The sequence below is a fragment of the Prionailurus bengalensis genome, chromosome B3 (genome assembly GCF_016509475.1).
Source record: "Prionailurus bengalensis isolate Pbe53 chromosome B3, Fcat_Pben_1.1_paternal_pri, whole genome shotgun sequence".
Lineage (NCBI taxonomy): Eukaryota > Metazoa > Chordata > Mammalia > Carnivora > Felidae > Prionailurus > Prionailurus bengalensis.
This window is the reverse complement of record NC_057355.1, coordinates 69,037,500-69,054,286: the sequence shown is the minus strand read 5'-3', so window position 1 is coordinate 69,054,286 and position 16,787 is coordinate 69,037,500. Positions and strand designations below refer to the sequence as shown.

The window sequence follows — 16,787 nt, the reverse complement described above, 5'->3', positions numbered from 1 at the left end:
TGAGGGGCCTGATTAGTTGATTTTAAAGTAAGGACATTTGTTGTTCTCTGATTGGGCGTCCTTTGTCTGTCCTTTGGCGGGAAGGCTTTGTCCGTTACTTGTGGCGGGAGAAAAAAGGGGGAAGGGGAAAGGGGGTAGGCTAGGTGAGGAATGTGCTAAGCAAGCAGGTTTACAGAAGCGAGAAATGCCGGTTAGTTTATGTACAATCACTCATTCCATCACATATCAGACTACATTTAGGAAGGTTTACAACCCATTCTACTACACAGCGGGTTACATTCAGGAAAGGCCTCACAATGCTCGTAGCAAACAGCAAGCAAAACAGACTTCTCAGCAATTGTATTTCTTATCAAAGATCCATAATAAGCAGAAAAGAGAACTTTAGCTTTAAACTAAGGCAGGGCTGTCATTTGGATTTAAAGCTGTTCTTTTCACCAATCTTATCCTGTCATAAATACTAAAAATATTATTCTTTAATTTTAATTTTATTTTCTACATTTATCTTTTTGAGGGAGGGAGGGAAATAGAGACAATCCCAAACAGGCTCCTCACTGTCAGCGCAGAGCCTAACGCAGGCTTGATCCCACGAACCATGAGATCATGACCTGAGTAGAGATCAAGAGTCAGACGCTTAACCAACTGAGTCGCTCAGGAACCCCAAATACTAAAAATTTTAAATATTAAGGGCATCCTACTTATTTCATGACAAGCAACCCCCACTGCTACCGTTCTGTGGTCCACAAAGTTCGTATTCACCCCTGGCTCCCTCCAGGAAGGATAGGACCCACTGACTCACCAGTCCTGCTGCCTCCTGGTCTCCCCCACCAACCCTAGCCACAGCCACTTTTCCTCTCCTCCCCTTTCCCAGCTGTTTGTTATAAGCTCAGTTTGCTTTATTTCCTACACATGTGCAAGGACAGGGGCTGTTAAAAAGAAATGGAGGGTGAGGAAAGCGAGGAGAATTAGCAAACATAAGAGTCACTGTCTTGAATGGGAGGAGAGAAAGAGGCAGACATGTTTATATGTTAACTTTTTTCACTCCCATCAAAATAGGAAGTTGTAAAACACCACATTAAAGGCAGGAATGAACATTTTCACTATAATCAAAATGCAAAACAGGTATTACTTTTTCTTTATCAAGTCAGATCTCTTTCTGAACTCACCTTTTCAAGAGCAACGAGATGCCCAGTATCACTTTATTTCTGTGGCTTCCTCCCATTGCCATCCACCTCTTGTGTTATACTAGGATCCTGAGCTTCCATCATCCAGAAAAAGCCAGAGAGAAGTGTTAACTGTTGTTCTTTACCCTAACAACATTCTTCCGGTACAGGCTGCTGTGAGGCCCCAAGAGACAGCCATGGGGCTCCCCTGGCCACACCCACTGGACCCGGCCCCTCCCTACCAGATCTTTGCAGGCTGGCCCTAGGGGCCCTCATTGCTGCTTCAGGGACCTGTAATTTAGGGCCCAGTCTCCACAGGCATTCCCTTGGCCTTTGCCATGCCCAGTCTTATTTCTGGAGCTCTAGAAGCAAAAGGACCACATTTTCATGTCGCTCACAGAACCCACAAGTCAGGTGTTGCCCAAGCCTTCAGAGATGGATTAATGTAAATGAGCAACTTGAGTATAAACCAATAGGGACTGATGGGGACAGTCCTGAACTGGAGAGTGAACATTCTATCTAACTATAGAGCCAATGCTATCATATTTGAGCTTTCGAGAGGAACTGAAATTCAAGATTTTCACACAAAATCTCCTGTTTTAAAGTTGTTGGCAACTAACAAAAAAATTATAGGGGTGCCTGGGTGGTTCCATCAGTTAAGTGTCCGAGTCTTGGTTTTGGCTCAGGTCATGATCTCACTGGTTTGTGAGTTGGAGCTCCACTCTCAGAGGAGCTTGGAATCCTCAATCTCTCCCTCTCTCTCTCTGCCCCTTCCCCGCTTGCTCATGCGCTCGCTCTCTCTCTCTCTCTCTCTCTCTCTCTCAAAATAAATAAAAACTTAAAAAAAATTATAAACAAGTGTGGGTCAAGCCTAACATGTCTCTGGCAGATATGAGACCCCTCACTGGCAATTTGCAAATTCTAAACCTCAGAACCAAGTGGCTTTCATCCCCCCATTGGAAATGTGCCCCTTCCTATTTCTGCTTAAAGCCATGCCTGCCATTATCTTCCCATTTTGGCAAATCCAGAGTGATTGCTTCAACAGATCAGCACTAGATTTGGATTAAGGGGAAAAGTCTGTCAGGGGATTGCCTTTTGCTGAAGGGCTAACCCTCTTTCTTTCAGCTGTTAACTGTGAATATCCCCTGGGGCTATAGGGACCTCAGCCATCAGGACCCCAAACCCAGCTGTCTTTCCTCTGTATGCTTTATTGTGAAGTATAGCATAAGCATAATATAAAAACACATGTGGAGGGTTTAAGGACTAATAACTAGTCAACACTCATGTACCCAGGCTAGAAAGCAAAATATACTCCAAAAGCCTTCTGTACCCTATCCTGATCTCATCCCTTCTCTTCTCCAGAATATTAACCACTATTGAAAATTTTACGAAAATTATTGCCTTGCTTCTCTTAACAGATTTATTACCTATATATGTATTCTAAGATACATTGTTTAGTCTAATCTACCTTGAACTTTATATATCTCAATTTAGAATGCATACATTCTGCCTCTTTTGGTCAATATTGTGTTTAGGGGTGCCTGGGTGGCTGAGCCCGTTAAGTGTTGGACTCTTGGTTTCCGCCCAGGTCACTGTCTCGCGGTTGGTGAGTTCGAGCCCCGAGGAGCCTGCTTGGGATTCTCTTTCCCTCTCTCTCTCTCTCTCTGTCCCTCCCCTGCTCACTCACTCTCTTTGTCTCTCAAAATAAAATAAACTAAAAAAAGTCTATACTATTATGTTCAGGGGATTCAACAATGTTATTGAGTATAATAGTAAATTATTTCCTCTGCTGTATATCACAACTTATTTCTCCATTCTACTGTTGTTGGACATATGGATTGCTTCTAGTGTTTTGCTATTAACACTGCTGTGTAAAAATTATTGTACATTCTCTCCTGGGGTATATGTGCAAGAGGTTTTCTTTTTAGAGTATGCTGTGTAGTGAGATTACTGGCGAGTAGGATGGGTGCATGTTCTGTTCTGCCATTTACAGTTTTCCAAAAATGGTTTTGCCAAAGTGGATGTTTTCTCTAAATTGTTTTCCATGGTTATTGTGCCAATTTGCATCCCACCGACAGTGTATATGATTATTGCTTACATATGAATTATTTTGTTGTTAAAAAGGTTTGTTGCTGAACATAAATTACTAGACCACACCTAAAACTAACTGAATTGTTCATTTTTTCAGTGAATCCACTGAATACAAAAAGCAGTACACCAGCAAAACTTTCAACACACCCTATCATAGGTTGCATTACAGAGTATAAAGCAGGTTTTAGAGTTTTCAAGAATCCTATGTTGTCATTATTTTTATCTTAAATGACTCAGTGTCTTACAAATAATCCAGGAATTCTTAGTAGGTATACCTATCCCAGATAGTAAGGATATCATGAGAAAAGTTTTTTTTTTTTATCATGGTGGATTGAAAGGGATATTTTTCTTTTTTGATGATGCCACTCATTATATTTCCACCCAAGTATTACAACCTTTGATGACCAATTGTACAATTCTGTTACTTTCTAAACAACTCTCTCTTATGATGTAGGAAATTTTTATTTTATCTATTAGTTTTGATTGACAACTTAGTCTTAATGTTATACAAAATGCAAAATAAATGGCTCTCAACTAAATCTCAAAAGATTAGGGGCGCCCGGGTGATTTGGTCAGTTGAGCCCGACTTCAGCTCAGGTCATGATCTCATGGCTCCTGAGTTCCAGCCTCTTGTTGGGCTCACTGCTGTCAGAGCAGAACCCTCTTCAGATCCTCTATCCCCCTCTCTCTGCCCCTCCCCCGCTTGCGTGCATGCATTTGTGCGTGCGCTCTCTCTCTCCCAAAAATAAATTAAAAAAAATTTTTTTAAGTCTCAAAAGATTAAATTTTTTACATATTTGTATGGAAAGCAAAGAATGTAAGGTCTTTAAAACACATATTAAATCTAAATTTTTGGTCTTCTTCCAGATATACAACCCACTGATTGAAAACTAATTCTTCTTAATCAGAAAACAGAGTTAATTCCTGACACTGCAACAATTTGTCTTGCCATGATGTGGTATTTGTAGAAAACGAAAATAACATAATAACACAAACCCTTCTGACTTGTGGGATTTCTAATGAAAAGGTTAAGACTGAATTCTGCAGGCATGTAAATTAGCATAGGTCTCCTCTATAGCCTCAGGTACTGGAAGAAAAAAGGAGCTGTTCTCAATAAAACTAAGCTGTTGAGAATACAAAGTCGGAACTCAAAACAGTAAATAGAAGCCATCAAATCTTTGTTTACTTAAGCCTGAAGCTTAGAGCTCCCTGGTGAGCCATTACCAGTGTAACTGCTAGGTGTAAGGGAGGGCCATAGGAAATCCAAACAGCTGATTGTTTTTAGACTTATTTTAAAAACAAGAGGTGTTAAAAAGTCTTTGTCATCCTGACACATGATATTATTCTTTCTATTTGCTAGGAAAACGTGAATGGAACTATATCAAGGAAGAAAGTACTTAGGTATATATTCACAGTGAATGTTTCACGTACACGGATTATACACTGCATGGAGATTAACCAAGGAAAAAGAAACATGGTGCCTACTCTTAAAAGTTTATATCTAGGGGTGTGGGAGAAAAAAACAAGTTTATATCTATGGAGACCCACACTTTCAAAGTATCTTATATGCCACAGAATGATCCATATACACTTTCTTAATTCGAAACTTGAAGGCCAAGGGGTTGAGTAACTTGTCCAAGAAGACCTCACATCTGGGAAGTGGTGGAGCAGGTATTCAAAGTCAATTCGGTCTGATTCCATAGCCAATGTTCTTATCCATGCCACCCAAACACACTAGCCCTCTCAGATCTTTATCTATTTGTTAGTATTTATATTCCTAAGTCCGTATTTATGTTTACTTACATCTGTATCATCTGGAACTATAGATTTAACACAAAATAGTGGAAAATAACTTAATATCAACACTACTTGAAAAATGAATAGGAGAATAGGACTAAGGGAATAGGACTAAGGCCACGATGACTAGTATAGTCACGAAAATTTGGGGCTTCAAATGTGTTTTCGCTTCTTAGTGTCAAAGCAAAAAGGCAAACACAGTCACTTCCAAAGTGCATGTGGTCTACTTAGAGCAATAAGCTAAGAAGCGTTCATGTTGGAAGAGATCATGGAGAGGGGGAATTTGTGCAGTGTCTTTACGGAAAAGGGAGTGGCAGTTTGGTGTAGAGAATATGTTCTTCATCAGTGGTTCTCCAGCCAAGGCAACTACTGCCCTGGGACGTTTGGCAGGAGCTTTCGAATTACATCCCTGATGATTGTAGATCAGCCTCATGGGGGGGCATGGCCCTCTGTTGAGAATTCTGCTATGGTGCACTGTGCTGTTAATAACAGTGTGCTAATCAGGATGTACAGTTGAGAATGTCTCAGGTGTAAGAAAAGGGAGGATAACACCTGTTCTAGATAAAGGGAGTGCAATGAGTCCTTCATTCATTCATTTATTCTAAAATCATTTGGCTTCATTCCATGTGCAAAGGTAATATGAGACAGAAAAATGGAGCATGCACAGTGTTGGAGAACAGGTGAGAATTAAGTGCTCCTGAGTGCCACACTGGTTTAAGAGCTTCACGTATTTTATTTCATTTAATCTCCACCACAACTTTGTGAAGTAGGAGTAATGCCCATCTCACAGGTCAAAAGACTTGGGCTCAGGGAGATCAAGTAACTTGCCTACGGTAACACAACTGTAAAGTGCCAGGACAGAATGAAACTCAGGTGCTTTCTGTCCCTAACTCAGCCTACCTTCCACTCTCCATTTTCTAAGCCGCCCTCTTCTTGAACAACTCCAAGGGGCACCGTTCCCTTTGAATTATGTGTAAATGGTTCTCCTGGAACTCAGCTGGGGAGGGAAATCAGAATGGCTCTGATTAAAATACACTCTGTCAAGGGGTTTACAGCCTAATTGTGGGATAAACACCAGTAATGCACATTCCTAGAAACAATATAAAATACCAAAAGAGGAGAACAGAGGTTGGAGGGATTAATTCTGATGGACTGGGGGCTTGGTATCTGGGAAAGTGTAGAAGCAGCATTTGAAGCGAGCTGAGAAGGATGGATAAGATTATGACAGATATTGCATGGGAGATATTTCTTGGAGACACGGTGGTATGTTCCGTTCTATAAGGCCTTTCCAGGGACTGGAGATTAGTACGATGCAGCTGGAAAAGGTTACATTTACATCATGGAGGAGTGAATTGAGTGTAAGGGGCAGAAATGGACAGATCTGAAATGCAAGTACACACCTTCACTGACCTCCAATTCTGTACACTGCCTCTTCTCTCTCAGAGAATCCAGAATTGCTTAGTAGAGTGACACTGGTGTGGGAAATCCCATCCAGGGCTCCAGTAACTTACAGAAAATGAGGAGGGAATTCTGAAGGAGTAGGCAGTGGACTCAAGTCTCCAGACCCAACACTCCTCTTTCCTTCGTCCTGCTCTACCGCCCTATACTCCATCTTTGAAACATCAGACCTTTCGTTCCCAATGTCTTGGCAGTGCCAGTTGAGGGAAAATAAAGGAGTTTGTTTTGCAGGTCCAAGAATACAATTCAGTGGGAGTGAGAGCTTTCCTGGCCCATAGATAAGACATCTCTGATTCCTCCTGGCCTGCTCTCAAGCATTTCTACCCCATAGCCCTTGGATGCATTAAAGAGAAAGGCATAATTTGGATTTGGGTGCAGCAGCCCTCACATTTATCACAAGGAGTTGATGAAGGAAAAGAAATGAGAGTGATCTCAACTTCCACTAGGCCCAGGGGTTTGGGGAAAGGAAAAAATGTGTTCCATAGAGCTGATTCCCATTTCACAGGGATTTACCCCGTGTCCAGAAATGTGTTCCTAGATCTTATTGCTGTGTAGGAAGAGAATGAAACTGCCCTGAAGTTCTGAACTCTGCTCCCATGCTGCCTACAGGGGTGATGTTGAGCTATGGCCACCCCCTACCCCTACCCACTATGACATGCTGCCCCACCCTACTGGAGAGGATGGGTCTGGTGATATGGGGAGAACCCAATCAGCAAGGACATACCTTTTCTGAAAGTTCTGACAATCAGTTGGAGATCTCAGTGGGAACAGAAGAAATCTCGTTTGGGAAGAGAACGGTGAGTTTAGAGGGCATCATCAAAGGCTGGCATGCCTTGTGTGTCAAGACAGTAGTTAAAAAAATGAAAATGCAGGATGGCTATGAAAGGGGAAGGAGGTAGGAGAAGGCATTAAAAAGAGAATTAAAGCCAAAAAGCTTTAGAGAGAAGAGAAGAGAAGAGAAGAGAAGAGAAGAGAAGAGAAGAGAAGAGAAGAGAAGAGAAGACAAGAGAAGGGAAGGGAAGGGAAGGGAAGAGAAGATGGAGCATGAAAGGAGAGGGGAATTTGGAACTCTACTTTTCTTAGATTGGTTTCGGTCCTGAACTTTCGTTTTTGGGGCAATCGTTAGGAGACACCATCCCTGAGAACCCAATATTTGTTTCTTCCTGCTGGTAGTAGTATTCTGTTGTCCATGCTGCTGTTTTTGCTGCTATTTTAAGATCAACTCAGCCTGTAACATCTAGAGCTTGTTAGAACTAGGATGCAATAGACATACATTTCAGGCAGCCAGCTTTATGGCACCCTCTGGCTCTTCTCTATCTTTCCTCCAAGTTTTCCTGGAGTTCTGGGTTAGAAATAAACTCTCAGTGCATTTGCCATTAGACCTATGCTTGAGTACTTTTAGTGCTTTACCTGTGACTGGAAAAATGTAGTCCAAGAAAGGGAAAGGTAGCCAAAATGTGAAAAATTGTGAAAACAGAAAAATTTCTGTGCTCTTGGGGGATTTGTTTAGGCAATTTTAAGTTAAAACACAATCTGAATTACTGGAATTTAGTAATCCAGGAAAGCAGGGGGGGTCTAGAAGGCATGGGTCTCTTCTTGGCTCTGTCTTGCCTGGTCAAACTTTTGCCTGCTCCCTCCTGGGCCCGTGTGGGGCAATGTTACAATGTTGAACATTAAGGGCTATGTTTCTGTAATAAATGTTTGTGTTAACATTTTAGGAAACCCACAATGGAAGAAGTTGGACAGGACCCACTGGATGATGTGTAAGTAATGAGGATAATAATAATAATAATTTAAAACATTCAGTAGGGGATCTGCAATGGGAAGGGTCTCTGCAGCAATCCAGTAAGGAAGAAAACCTCCATTGTGCAGGACATTATGTCCTCAAACCTGGATGGGAGGGAGGGAGATGGGGCGGGGGCTTCCTGGGGAGAAAAGGCTTTGGTTTCAGATCTTTGGACTTCCTCATACTATGATGGGGTTTTTATTATTTTTTTATAGTAATTTTTTTTAATTTTTTTTCAACGTTTTTTATTTATTTTTGGGACAGAGAGAGACAGAGCATGAACGGGGGAGGGGCAGAGAGAGAGGGAGACACAGAATTGGAAACAGGCTCCAGGCTCCGAGCCATCAGCCCAGAGCCTGACTCGGGGCTCGAACTCACAGACCGCGAGATCGTGACCTGGCTGAAGTCGGACTCTTAACCGACTGCGCCACCCAGGCGCCCCATGATGGGGTTTTTAGAAATGGTTAATGACTCAAAAAGCAAACCAGTCTTATTTGGAGAAAGGATCCACTCCCATCCCTGCCCCCCACCCAGTCCGTGTGCCTACTTGACTGGGGTAGAAAATAAACTCCCTGTAACAAAAGGGAACTGAAGAAATTCCTCTCCCTCACAGATATTTAAATGCTTTATAGGTATATCTTAGATTCTGCACACTCTAAATAAGATTTTTTTTAAAAAGTTGGAGCATAGTTATCTGTATGAAAAAAAAATATTCTGCCTTATAAAAGCTTTGTGTTTAAATGGGTTCCATTTATAATATTTAAAATTAAGCTGTGATTTGACTCCAGGAACTTATTTTATGCAAAACACTGTAGAAATCAATTTATCATAGAAAATTACAACACAGGGCTGCTTAGACATAGTAACACCAGAAGATGGGAGGATAAATGAGATTACCAGGGAAATCTTCCTAGGGCCCCTCTGTTTTCCTGTCCTGAGTTCAGTAATTAAGACAATTTTCCTATAGGCAGGAGATGATGGAAATACTGAAATTAAAAGTCACAAAACAAAACCTTGACTACCTGAACTTAGACCTTGAAAAGGACCTGCAGAGACTGGATGAGGCAAATCAGGTTCTTCTCAGAAAAATTCAAGAGAAAGAAGAAGCTATTCAAAGGTCAGGCTCTGCAGTTGGTGAGGCAAGGGCTTCTCCTCAACTGAATGGCCCTTGGAATAAAGAAGGTGGGAGGAAGGTTTCCTTTTTTCTCGGTAAATCTTGGTGTGTTAAATTCTGAAGCATGAACTGTGACGCCCCCAGAAGCCTTTATGTATAGATGTTTGCATTATGTTTCCACATCAGGCTGACGTTGAATTGCCAGTGCATTTGGCAGTCTCTCTGGTTCCCTGAGACCTTGGCAGTGGCCTCCTAGGCTAGGGTGCTGGCAGCTTCCTTATGACTGATCCACACTTGGGTGACTGTTTTTCAGTCTGGAAAGAGAGATTGCCCTGTCACTAGGACAAGCCAACGAGAGGGAGGAGTTGAACCATATTGTATCTGAGAAGGAGGAAGCCCTGAGGAACCTGAAATCAGAGACAGCAAAGCTGGTAAGGAGGTGTCTAGAAAAGGATCATGTGATGCATTTCGCTTGCAGTCTGCCACTGCTCTCTCTCTCTTTCCCAGAGGATCATCATCTATGGTTGTTTCTGTGTCTGGAGAAATCACAGCTGTTTAAGAGAGTGCTCTTGCTCTGAGAATGCAGTGCTTGGCATGGGGGCCCCAGGCCCAGGCTTTGTTCCCAGATCCTCTGAGTGGGGCCAGAGTGCAATTTTCCCCCTCCATGCACTTATCCTTAAGCCCTATTTTAGAGAAGGGGGAAGGGGAAAGTACCAGAGTAGAGCTGGTTTATCCCCATTACCTCTTCCTTTCCACAGGAAAAAAGCAACAAGGTTCTAGGCAGGAAGGTGGTGGAGCTTCAGAAGGTAAGGTGGGCCACCCTTGAAAGAGGCTCATTTCTTAGGAATCCGGACAGAATCATCTGAACTCCTGAACTCCTGAGTCAGAAAGACCAGAAGGTGCAACCAGCTAAATGTGTGTGTTCCCTCCCCTCTGCCACATACTGGATCTCTTAGTGAGTCTCTTTGATTCACAGCCCCATTTGTTCCCTGGGATTACAGATCTGGTGAGAGAGCTAAGGGACTGTGGAAGGAGAAAAGATTTTTCCCTCCTCCCCCATATCCAAAGGATTCTGCCCCCCTTTCCCCTCCCTCTCTTCCTCCTTGCCTCCTTGTGCAGCCATGTTCATGGCTTATGGGAACAGAAAGGTATATCCAAGTAGCCTGGAGTCAGACAGCTCCCATAGCAAGAAGGAGACACTCTTCTATCAAGCTTCTATCTGAGATCTAAGTTAATTAACCACCATTCCCTAGCCCTGAGACCCCAAAGTCTGCCACTATCCCAGATTTTTAGGTCTGTGTCACTCAGTCCACAATTTTGGGAATGGTATTTCAGATTTCAAGGAGAGTTAAGAACACTGGCCTTGATAAAGAAGCCCTAAAGCAGATGTTGGTAGAACTGAAGGTGAGTAGAGAAACAAACCTAGGGATTTTCTGGGAGATGTGTGTCAATTCTAGGTTTGGGGAGGAACTGCTTTCAAGGACTCTACCAGGCCAAGTATGTCTGTGTGCTTATCAGAGGTGCCAATGTCTTCTGTCCCCTCTACTTTACTTCATGGCTTATGGGACATTCACAACATAATTAGTCAAGTAATGGCAGAGTTCACTGCAATGTCATCCAAGCACAGGAAGTTGCTCCAGAGAGCTCGTCACCCGTCAGTCAACAGAGCACATGTTCTGAATGCACATCAGGACTCCCAAGAAGTTTAGGATCTAAATGACACACAGATATAGATGTTCAAGTAGGATAAGAATGCTGACTTCCATAATTATATAGAGATTGTCAATAATCCTAACTTATTTTCCAACCCATGGCTCATAGGCCAAAAAAGTTTTATTTTTAAAATTCACTTTATCTTTCTCTTCTATTAGAGGATAAACCCAATGAAGGCAAGAGTTTTTGTCTATGTCATTCACTCCTGTTTCTCCAGTTCCTCAAACAGTGCCTGTCACATATTAGATGCACAATATTTGTTGAGTGAATGCATGAAGTGGATGCCCAATAGAGGACAGAAACCCTATTGGGAAGCTTTCTGCAGATTTATGTGGCAAATATGGCAATTTAGCTGAGACCACCATACCAGAGCCCTACTGCCCAGTTTTTCTCTTTTGGTCTGTGATTCAGACAGCATGCGAGTACTCCCTATGGAGAAAGAGAAGGAGAAAGAGGCCAGGGAGCTTTGGTCAGTGGGGCTAGAGGAAGGAGGATGGTAAGGCTCAGAGACAGGGTGGTCAGATGACCGATGCTTAAATGTCAGCTCTGCCACTGGGTGACTTTTAAAGTTAAGCACTTGGAGCTCCTGTGTGGCTCAGTCGGTTAAGCACTCGACTCTCAATTGGTTCATGAGTTAGAGCCCCACATCAGGTTCTGTGCTTATAGCATAGAGCCTGCTTGGGATTCTGTCTCCCTCTCTCTCTGCCCCTCCCCTATTTGCTCTCTCTCTCTCTCTCTCTCTCTCTCTCTGTCTTTCTCTCTCTCTCTCACACACACACACAATAAATAAAAAATAAAACTTAAAAAAATTAAAATGATTAAAGCACTTAATTTCTCCTTGATTTTGTCTCCTCATGTGTCAAATAGGGCTGATGATAGTGTCCATCCTAGTTTGCTATAATATGTCTTCAATCCCTCAATATATGATAGTCATTTTTATCATATTTTCTGCTGGTTTGGATAGAGGGTGACCATTACCCACTTGCTTTCCATAAAAGAATGCTATTAACTTCCCGCTGTGTTCCAGGTGAGGCTACAAAAGTCAACAGAATCCTGTGCAAAGCAAGAGAAAGAATTGCTCAAGGTAGAGGCAATGTCTCCTCACTGAGTTTTTGTCCAGGATATAAATGGGAGAGAAACCCAAAGATCTTAGAAATAGGACAGCTTGAGGCAGAGGATGGGGAGGAATAAGAACATCCAGCAGACAAATTTCTGATTCACATGCAGGTGAAGGGAAAGAGAGCTTATATTAGAAGCACTGCTTTTACCCTTTCTTAAACATCCTTTTACCTCTAATACTCAGAATACTATTGTCGAATTCCAAACCTAAGTGTCCTGAGACTTCTCCTGTTTTACCTGATAGGCATTCAACAACCTGGGCAAACCATTTTTTCCCCCTCAAAATTACACCATTCCTGCTCATGAGTGATGAGATCACTGCTCTGTGATGTGCTTGTTTTCCCTTAAAGGAACAGGTTGCTAGGTAACAAATGTCCAGTGTACCAGTTAGGGTCCCAGGGAGCAGCCTAGGCTTGGTTCTGATGAGATTTGTTAATTTTCTTTTCTTTCTAGATAGAGGGCGACTACCAATCTTTGCATCAGCTCTGTGAGGACCAGGCCCTCTACATAAAGGTACACTACCTGCAAGGGCAAGTCAGAGTAGAAGCAGAATTTCTCCAAAGCCGTGGACTCCTTAATTTCTCATTAGGATAAAATCTGCCACAGGGAAGAATGCCTTTTATACAATAGAAACCCTAACAAAACAGGTGTATGTTAAGGATTTACTTTGTGTCAGGCACTGGCACATATGGTATTTTTCTCCAGTAACTTGTCCAGTAAAACTATGGGGATGATATTATTATGATCAAGAGGACACGGGTTTAGAGGAGTTAGGTAATGTGCTATGGAAACACAACTAGTAACCTTCAGAGATGAGATTTGAATACAAGCAGAATCCAAAGAGAATGTGTATATATATATATATTCTAGATATCTATCTAGCCACAGTATGTGTGTGTGTGTGTGTGTGTGTATATCCATCTAGCTACAGTATGTATGTCCATGTGTATGTGTGTGTGTGTGCATATATACATATATATACATATATATGTATATGGTGTGTGTATATACATATATGTATATATGTATACATATATCCATATCCATCTAATCACAGTATCTCCCAACTTTTATTAGAACATTTCCCTACTTGTGTGTGTACACTCATGCATGCACCATTTGGAATATTAGGAGTTAGTCTTAGGAGAATCGTCAGTGACATTGCACTGAAATATAGGGGAATTCTTCATTATAACAATTTTTTTTTATTTCCATGGGAAGAAATACCAGGAAATTCTGAGACAGATGGAAAAGGAAAAAGAGGTGCTTCTTCTTGAAAAAGAAGTGTAAGTTTAGAAAATGATGTCCCTGATAAGTCCCCAGGATGTCTTTGAAGGGCAAAATGTTTCTTAAGCCAGTTTTTGGGGTTTGTGTGTGTGTGTGTGTGGGGGGGGGGTTGTTGTTGTTGTTGTTTTTATTCTTTGCTTAGTGCTTTCTTTAGGTCATAAAACTATTTTTCTATGCTTTACCCTAGAATTTTTTTTACTATTTTACCTTTTACACTTAGATTTGCATTCATCTGGAGTTTGTTTTTTATCTATAGTGTGGGGTAGAGATCAAGATCACGTTTTTCTGTGTGGATAGCCAAATGACCCAGCACCATTTATTTCAGAGAACGTCATTTTCAGTGGTGCCTTGTTTTATAAGTCAGGTAACCATACATGTGTGAGACTTTGCAGTTTCAACCAAACATCAGAGTTATGACAGGGTTATTTTTCATTGATTGTCTTTTTTCTTGAAAATGGACCACATTTCCCTGGTTCTTTGTATGTTGAACAGTTAATGAGTTTTGAATGTTGAACACTGTGAATGTTATCAAGAATCTAGGAAATAAATCATAGATGTTGTATGACTTAGAAAAGCACCTTTCACCAGTCTCTCAGATTATATAATATCATTCCTGGATCTGATCTTTTTCACCCAGATTCAAAGCCCAGAACAACTCCTCCCAAATACTGAAACCTGGGTCAATTCTGGTAGAGACCATCCAAAGCAACATGGTATGTCTTCTGTGTCCCAAACTGGAGTTTTTTTTTTTATCCCTTCCTCCCCTGGCTTCTCTCTCCCTGCTCCCCACATCCCTTCCCCTTTTTAATAAACCTAGAATTAGGACATAATGAAGCTTGGTACCTTGTGCTGTGCTTATGGCAGCTAGGAAGTGGCAGTCAGGATTCAGATCCAGGTAGCCTGACCCCTGACTCCTGGGTGGCTCTTAGTCACCACACTACACTGCCTCTCTGTGACTACATGGACAGGCACAGCTGTGGCTTTTATTGCTTCCCATAGGAGAAGACCATCATTAAGAAACAGAAGAGAATCTTTTGGTACAGGTAAGTGGTAGAATCTTGATTTTTAGCTAGTCTAGGCTCCATTCACTCTGTAGAAGCAAGTGACTTGGTCAGGACAGAAGGAACAAGGATAAATACACCCACCAACCAGAAAACATCAGGCAGTTCCAAATTTCTTCCAGCCCTTCCTTCCTTCCTCAATACCAGGTTATGCAGAACTTGGTGGGTCGAAAAAGAAGCTATTTCTTCAAGATGAACACCGCAGGTTGCATTTTACTTTGAATTCCTGTTCTTATAGTCCTTGGTATGACCCCTTTCTATTTTCCAGGCCCTGAACCTAATAATCTCTCCTATACTCTTTGCTGGAACAACAGGTCAGGGTGCATTAATTTTCTCAGTTCTCTTGCTGTAGACTGTAAAATTTTAGAAGACAAAAGTCACCTGAACCCTCTGTGCCATTTCTTTTTTAATTTTTGAAACAAGGAGACTAACTCTGAAATGTTCCATGTGACACTTTAAGGAAGAGCTTCAATTTATGACATTTCAATGTAGTTGAAGACTGAAGGCCTTAGATTTCAGTGCAAAATTTTCTTGGGAGCACACAAGAAAACACACACACATGCACACTTGTATTGTTTAGCTTGGTCTCTTTTGACACTTGAAAGAAAAACCTGTCCTAATGATTTTGCCTGGATGTTAATGTCAGAGATGTCCAATCCCATTTCAAGTTCTAGAATGGGCTTACTATAGTAGACCTGAAGAAGGCCACCAGTCATGTGTGACAGTCCTGAACATTTTCTGACAACCCCAAAAGGCCTGCCTCATATGTAGTACCTGAAAAATCTCCTTTTGCATCTCCAGCTTTTCTATATGGACATCTATTCTGTTGGAGGGCTTACTTATCAGGAGAGCCATATGAAATTCCTAACTGCTACATCAATCTTTTTCTGCCATCACCTATCCCCTACCCTCATCCTCTGTGTCTCCATTCCCCATAAGTTTTTCCCAAAGAAAGCAATTCACCAGTTATTTATGAGTGTAAGCTTCACCTCCTATAGTTGGATCGTGGGCTGTCTCTTTCCCCCACACTAACCAAGAATGTCTCTTTGCAGACATTTCAGGTGTGGTGTCTTCATGGTCATGATCTTCATTAGGCTGCTGGGCTATGTGCTTTTCCACCTGCAGTACACGAACCCAGACCTTCTTGTGGATGTCCTACCCATGGTAATCAGCAGGGACACCCTGAAGAGGCTGAGGGAGGTCTTACTCCCCTTCCTCACTCTAGAGGTGGAAGAAGTTCTACCACATTAGTCAGAAGTGATGTGGGGGGCTCCACACCACACCCAGTGGAGAGGGGGACATGGCTGCAGTCCCGTGTCAAGCAAGGATGGGACAAGAAGGAAGTGGGAACCTTGACTTGGACATCTGACCTCTTCATTTCATTCTCTTCCCTTACTTTCCCTTTGGAGTGGCTCTCTTTCAAATAAAGAATATGTTTGACAAGAGTTCACTGTGTTGGGTCTGTGAATTTGGTCTGTGAGTCTGGGGGCCTCCTTAAGACATTCAGTTTCCACCGGCGTTTTGAGAAAAGTTGCACTCAGAGTTAAGAAACTCCCCTCCACCAGTGCTTCCATTCTCTGCTCCATATTAAAGAAAACAGAGAAAAAAATCATGCCTTCATTTGTGACATTCTACACTCCCTCTGGGGTGGGCACAAAGGCCCTTCAACAAGAAATCAGGAGGTGGATATAAGGCTTGCTTTCAGTCCATAGTTTAACAACACATTGTCCTTCCTAAAGCTCTTTTATTTTTATACTATGCTATATAGGAGTGGGATGTCCTGGAAAGCTGACCTCTTTTTTTTTTTTCATGTACACACACAGTTACTCATTCTCAATTGAGAAGAAAATTACCCTAAAGTTCAAGTGACCCATGTAAGTAGTGTATAAAATCAGCCAAACACAATTTTGTACCTACCTGTCATTCAAATCCTCATTCAAATGCCGTCTCACCCATAATGTCTCCTCCGATCCCTCCGGACCTGAGACATCTTCACCTACCTTCTTCCTCACTTTCCTCTCGTGCCTTTGGCATCTCCTTTCTTGTATGCAGTCCTCAGGCTCTTGCTTTTTGGTGACCGCTTGTCCTTTCAAGACCATTCTTGATACAGGCTTTAACTGAACTTCATTTGCAGGGCAATGTTGGGATGGAAGAGATACACTGTATGTTTGCTTTGACTATAGACCTGACCCTGTCCCACC

At 42.0% G+C, this 16,787-nt stretch overlaps 1 protein-coding gene across 1 annotated transcript; it reads left to right on the top strand.

Moving 5' to 3' along the window:
- Positions 1-7,192: 7,192 nt before the first annotated feature.
- LOC122468830 (transmembrane and coiled-coil domain-containing protein 5B-like) lies at positions 7,193-16,031 on the top strand. The gene is made up of 13 exons (XM_043555727.1): positions 7,193-7,303; positions 8,225-8,269; positions 9,260-9,409; positions 9,720-9,837; positions 10,165-10,212; positions 10,303-10,305; positions 10,742-10,810; positions 12,147-12,203; positions 12,692-12,751; positions 13,460-13,524; positions 14,163-14,238; positions 14,525-14,568; positions 15,639-16,031. The coding sequence occupies exons 2-13, from the start codon at positions 8,235-8,237 to the stop codon at positions 15,835-15,837; spliced, it is 924 nt and encodes a 307-aa protein (XP_043411662.1). The 5' UTR covers positions 7,193-7,303; positions 8,225-8,234; the 3' UTR covers positions 15,838-16,031.
- The last annotated feature ends 756 nt before the right edge of the window (positions 16,032-16,787 follow it).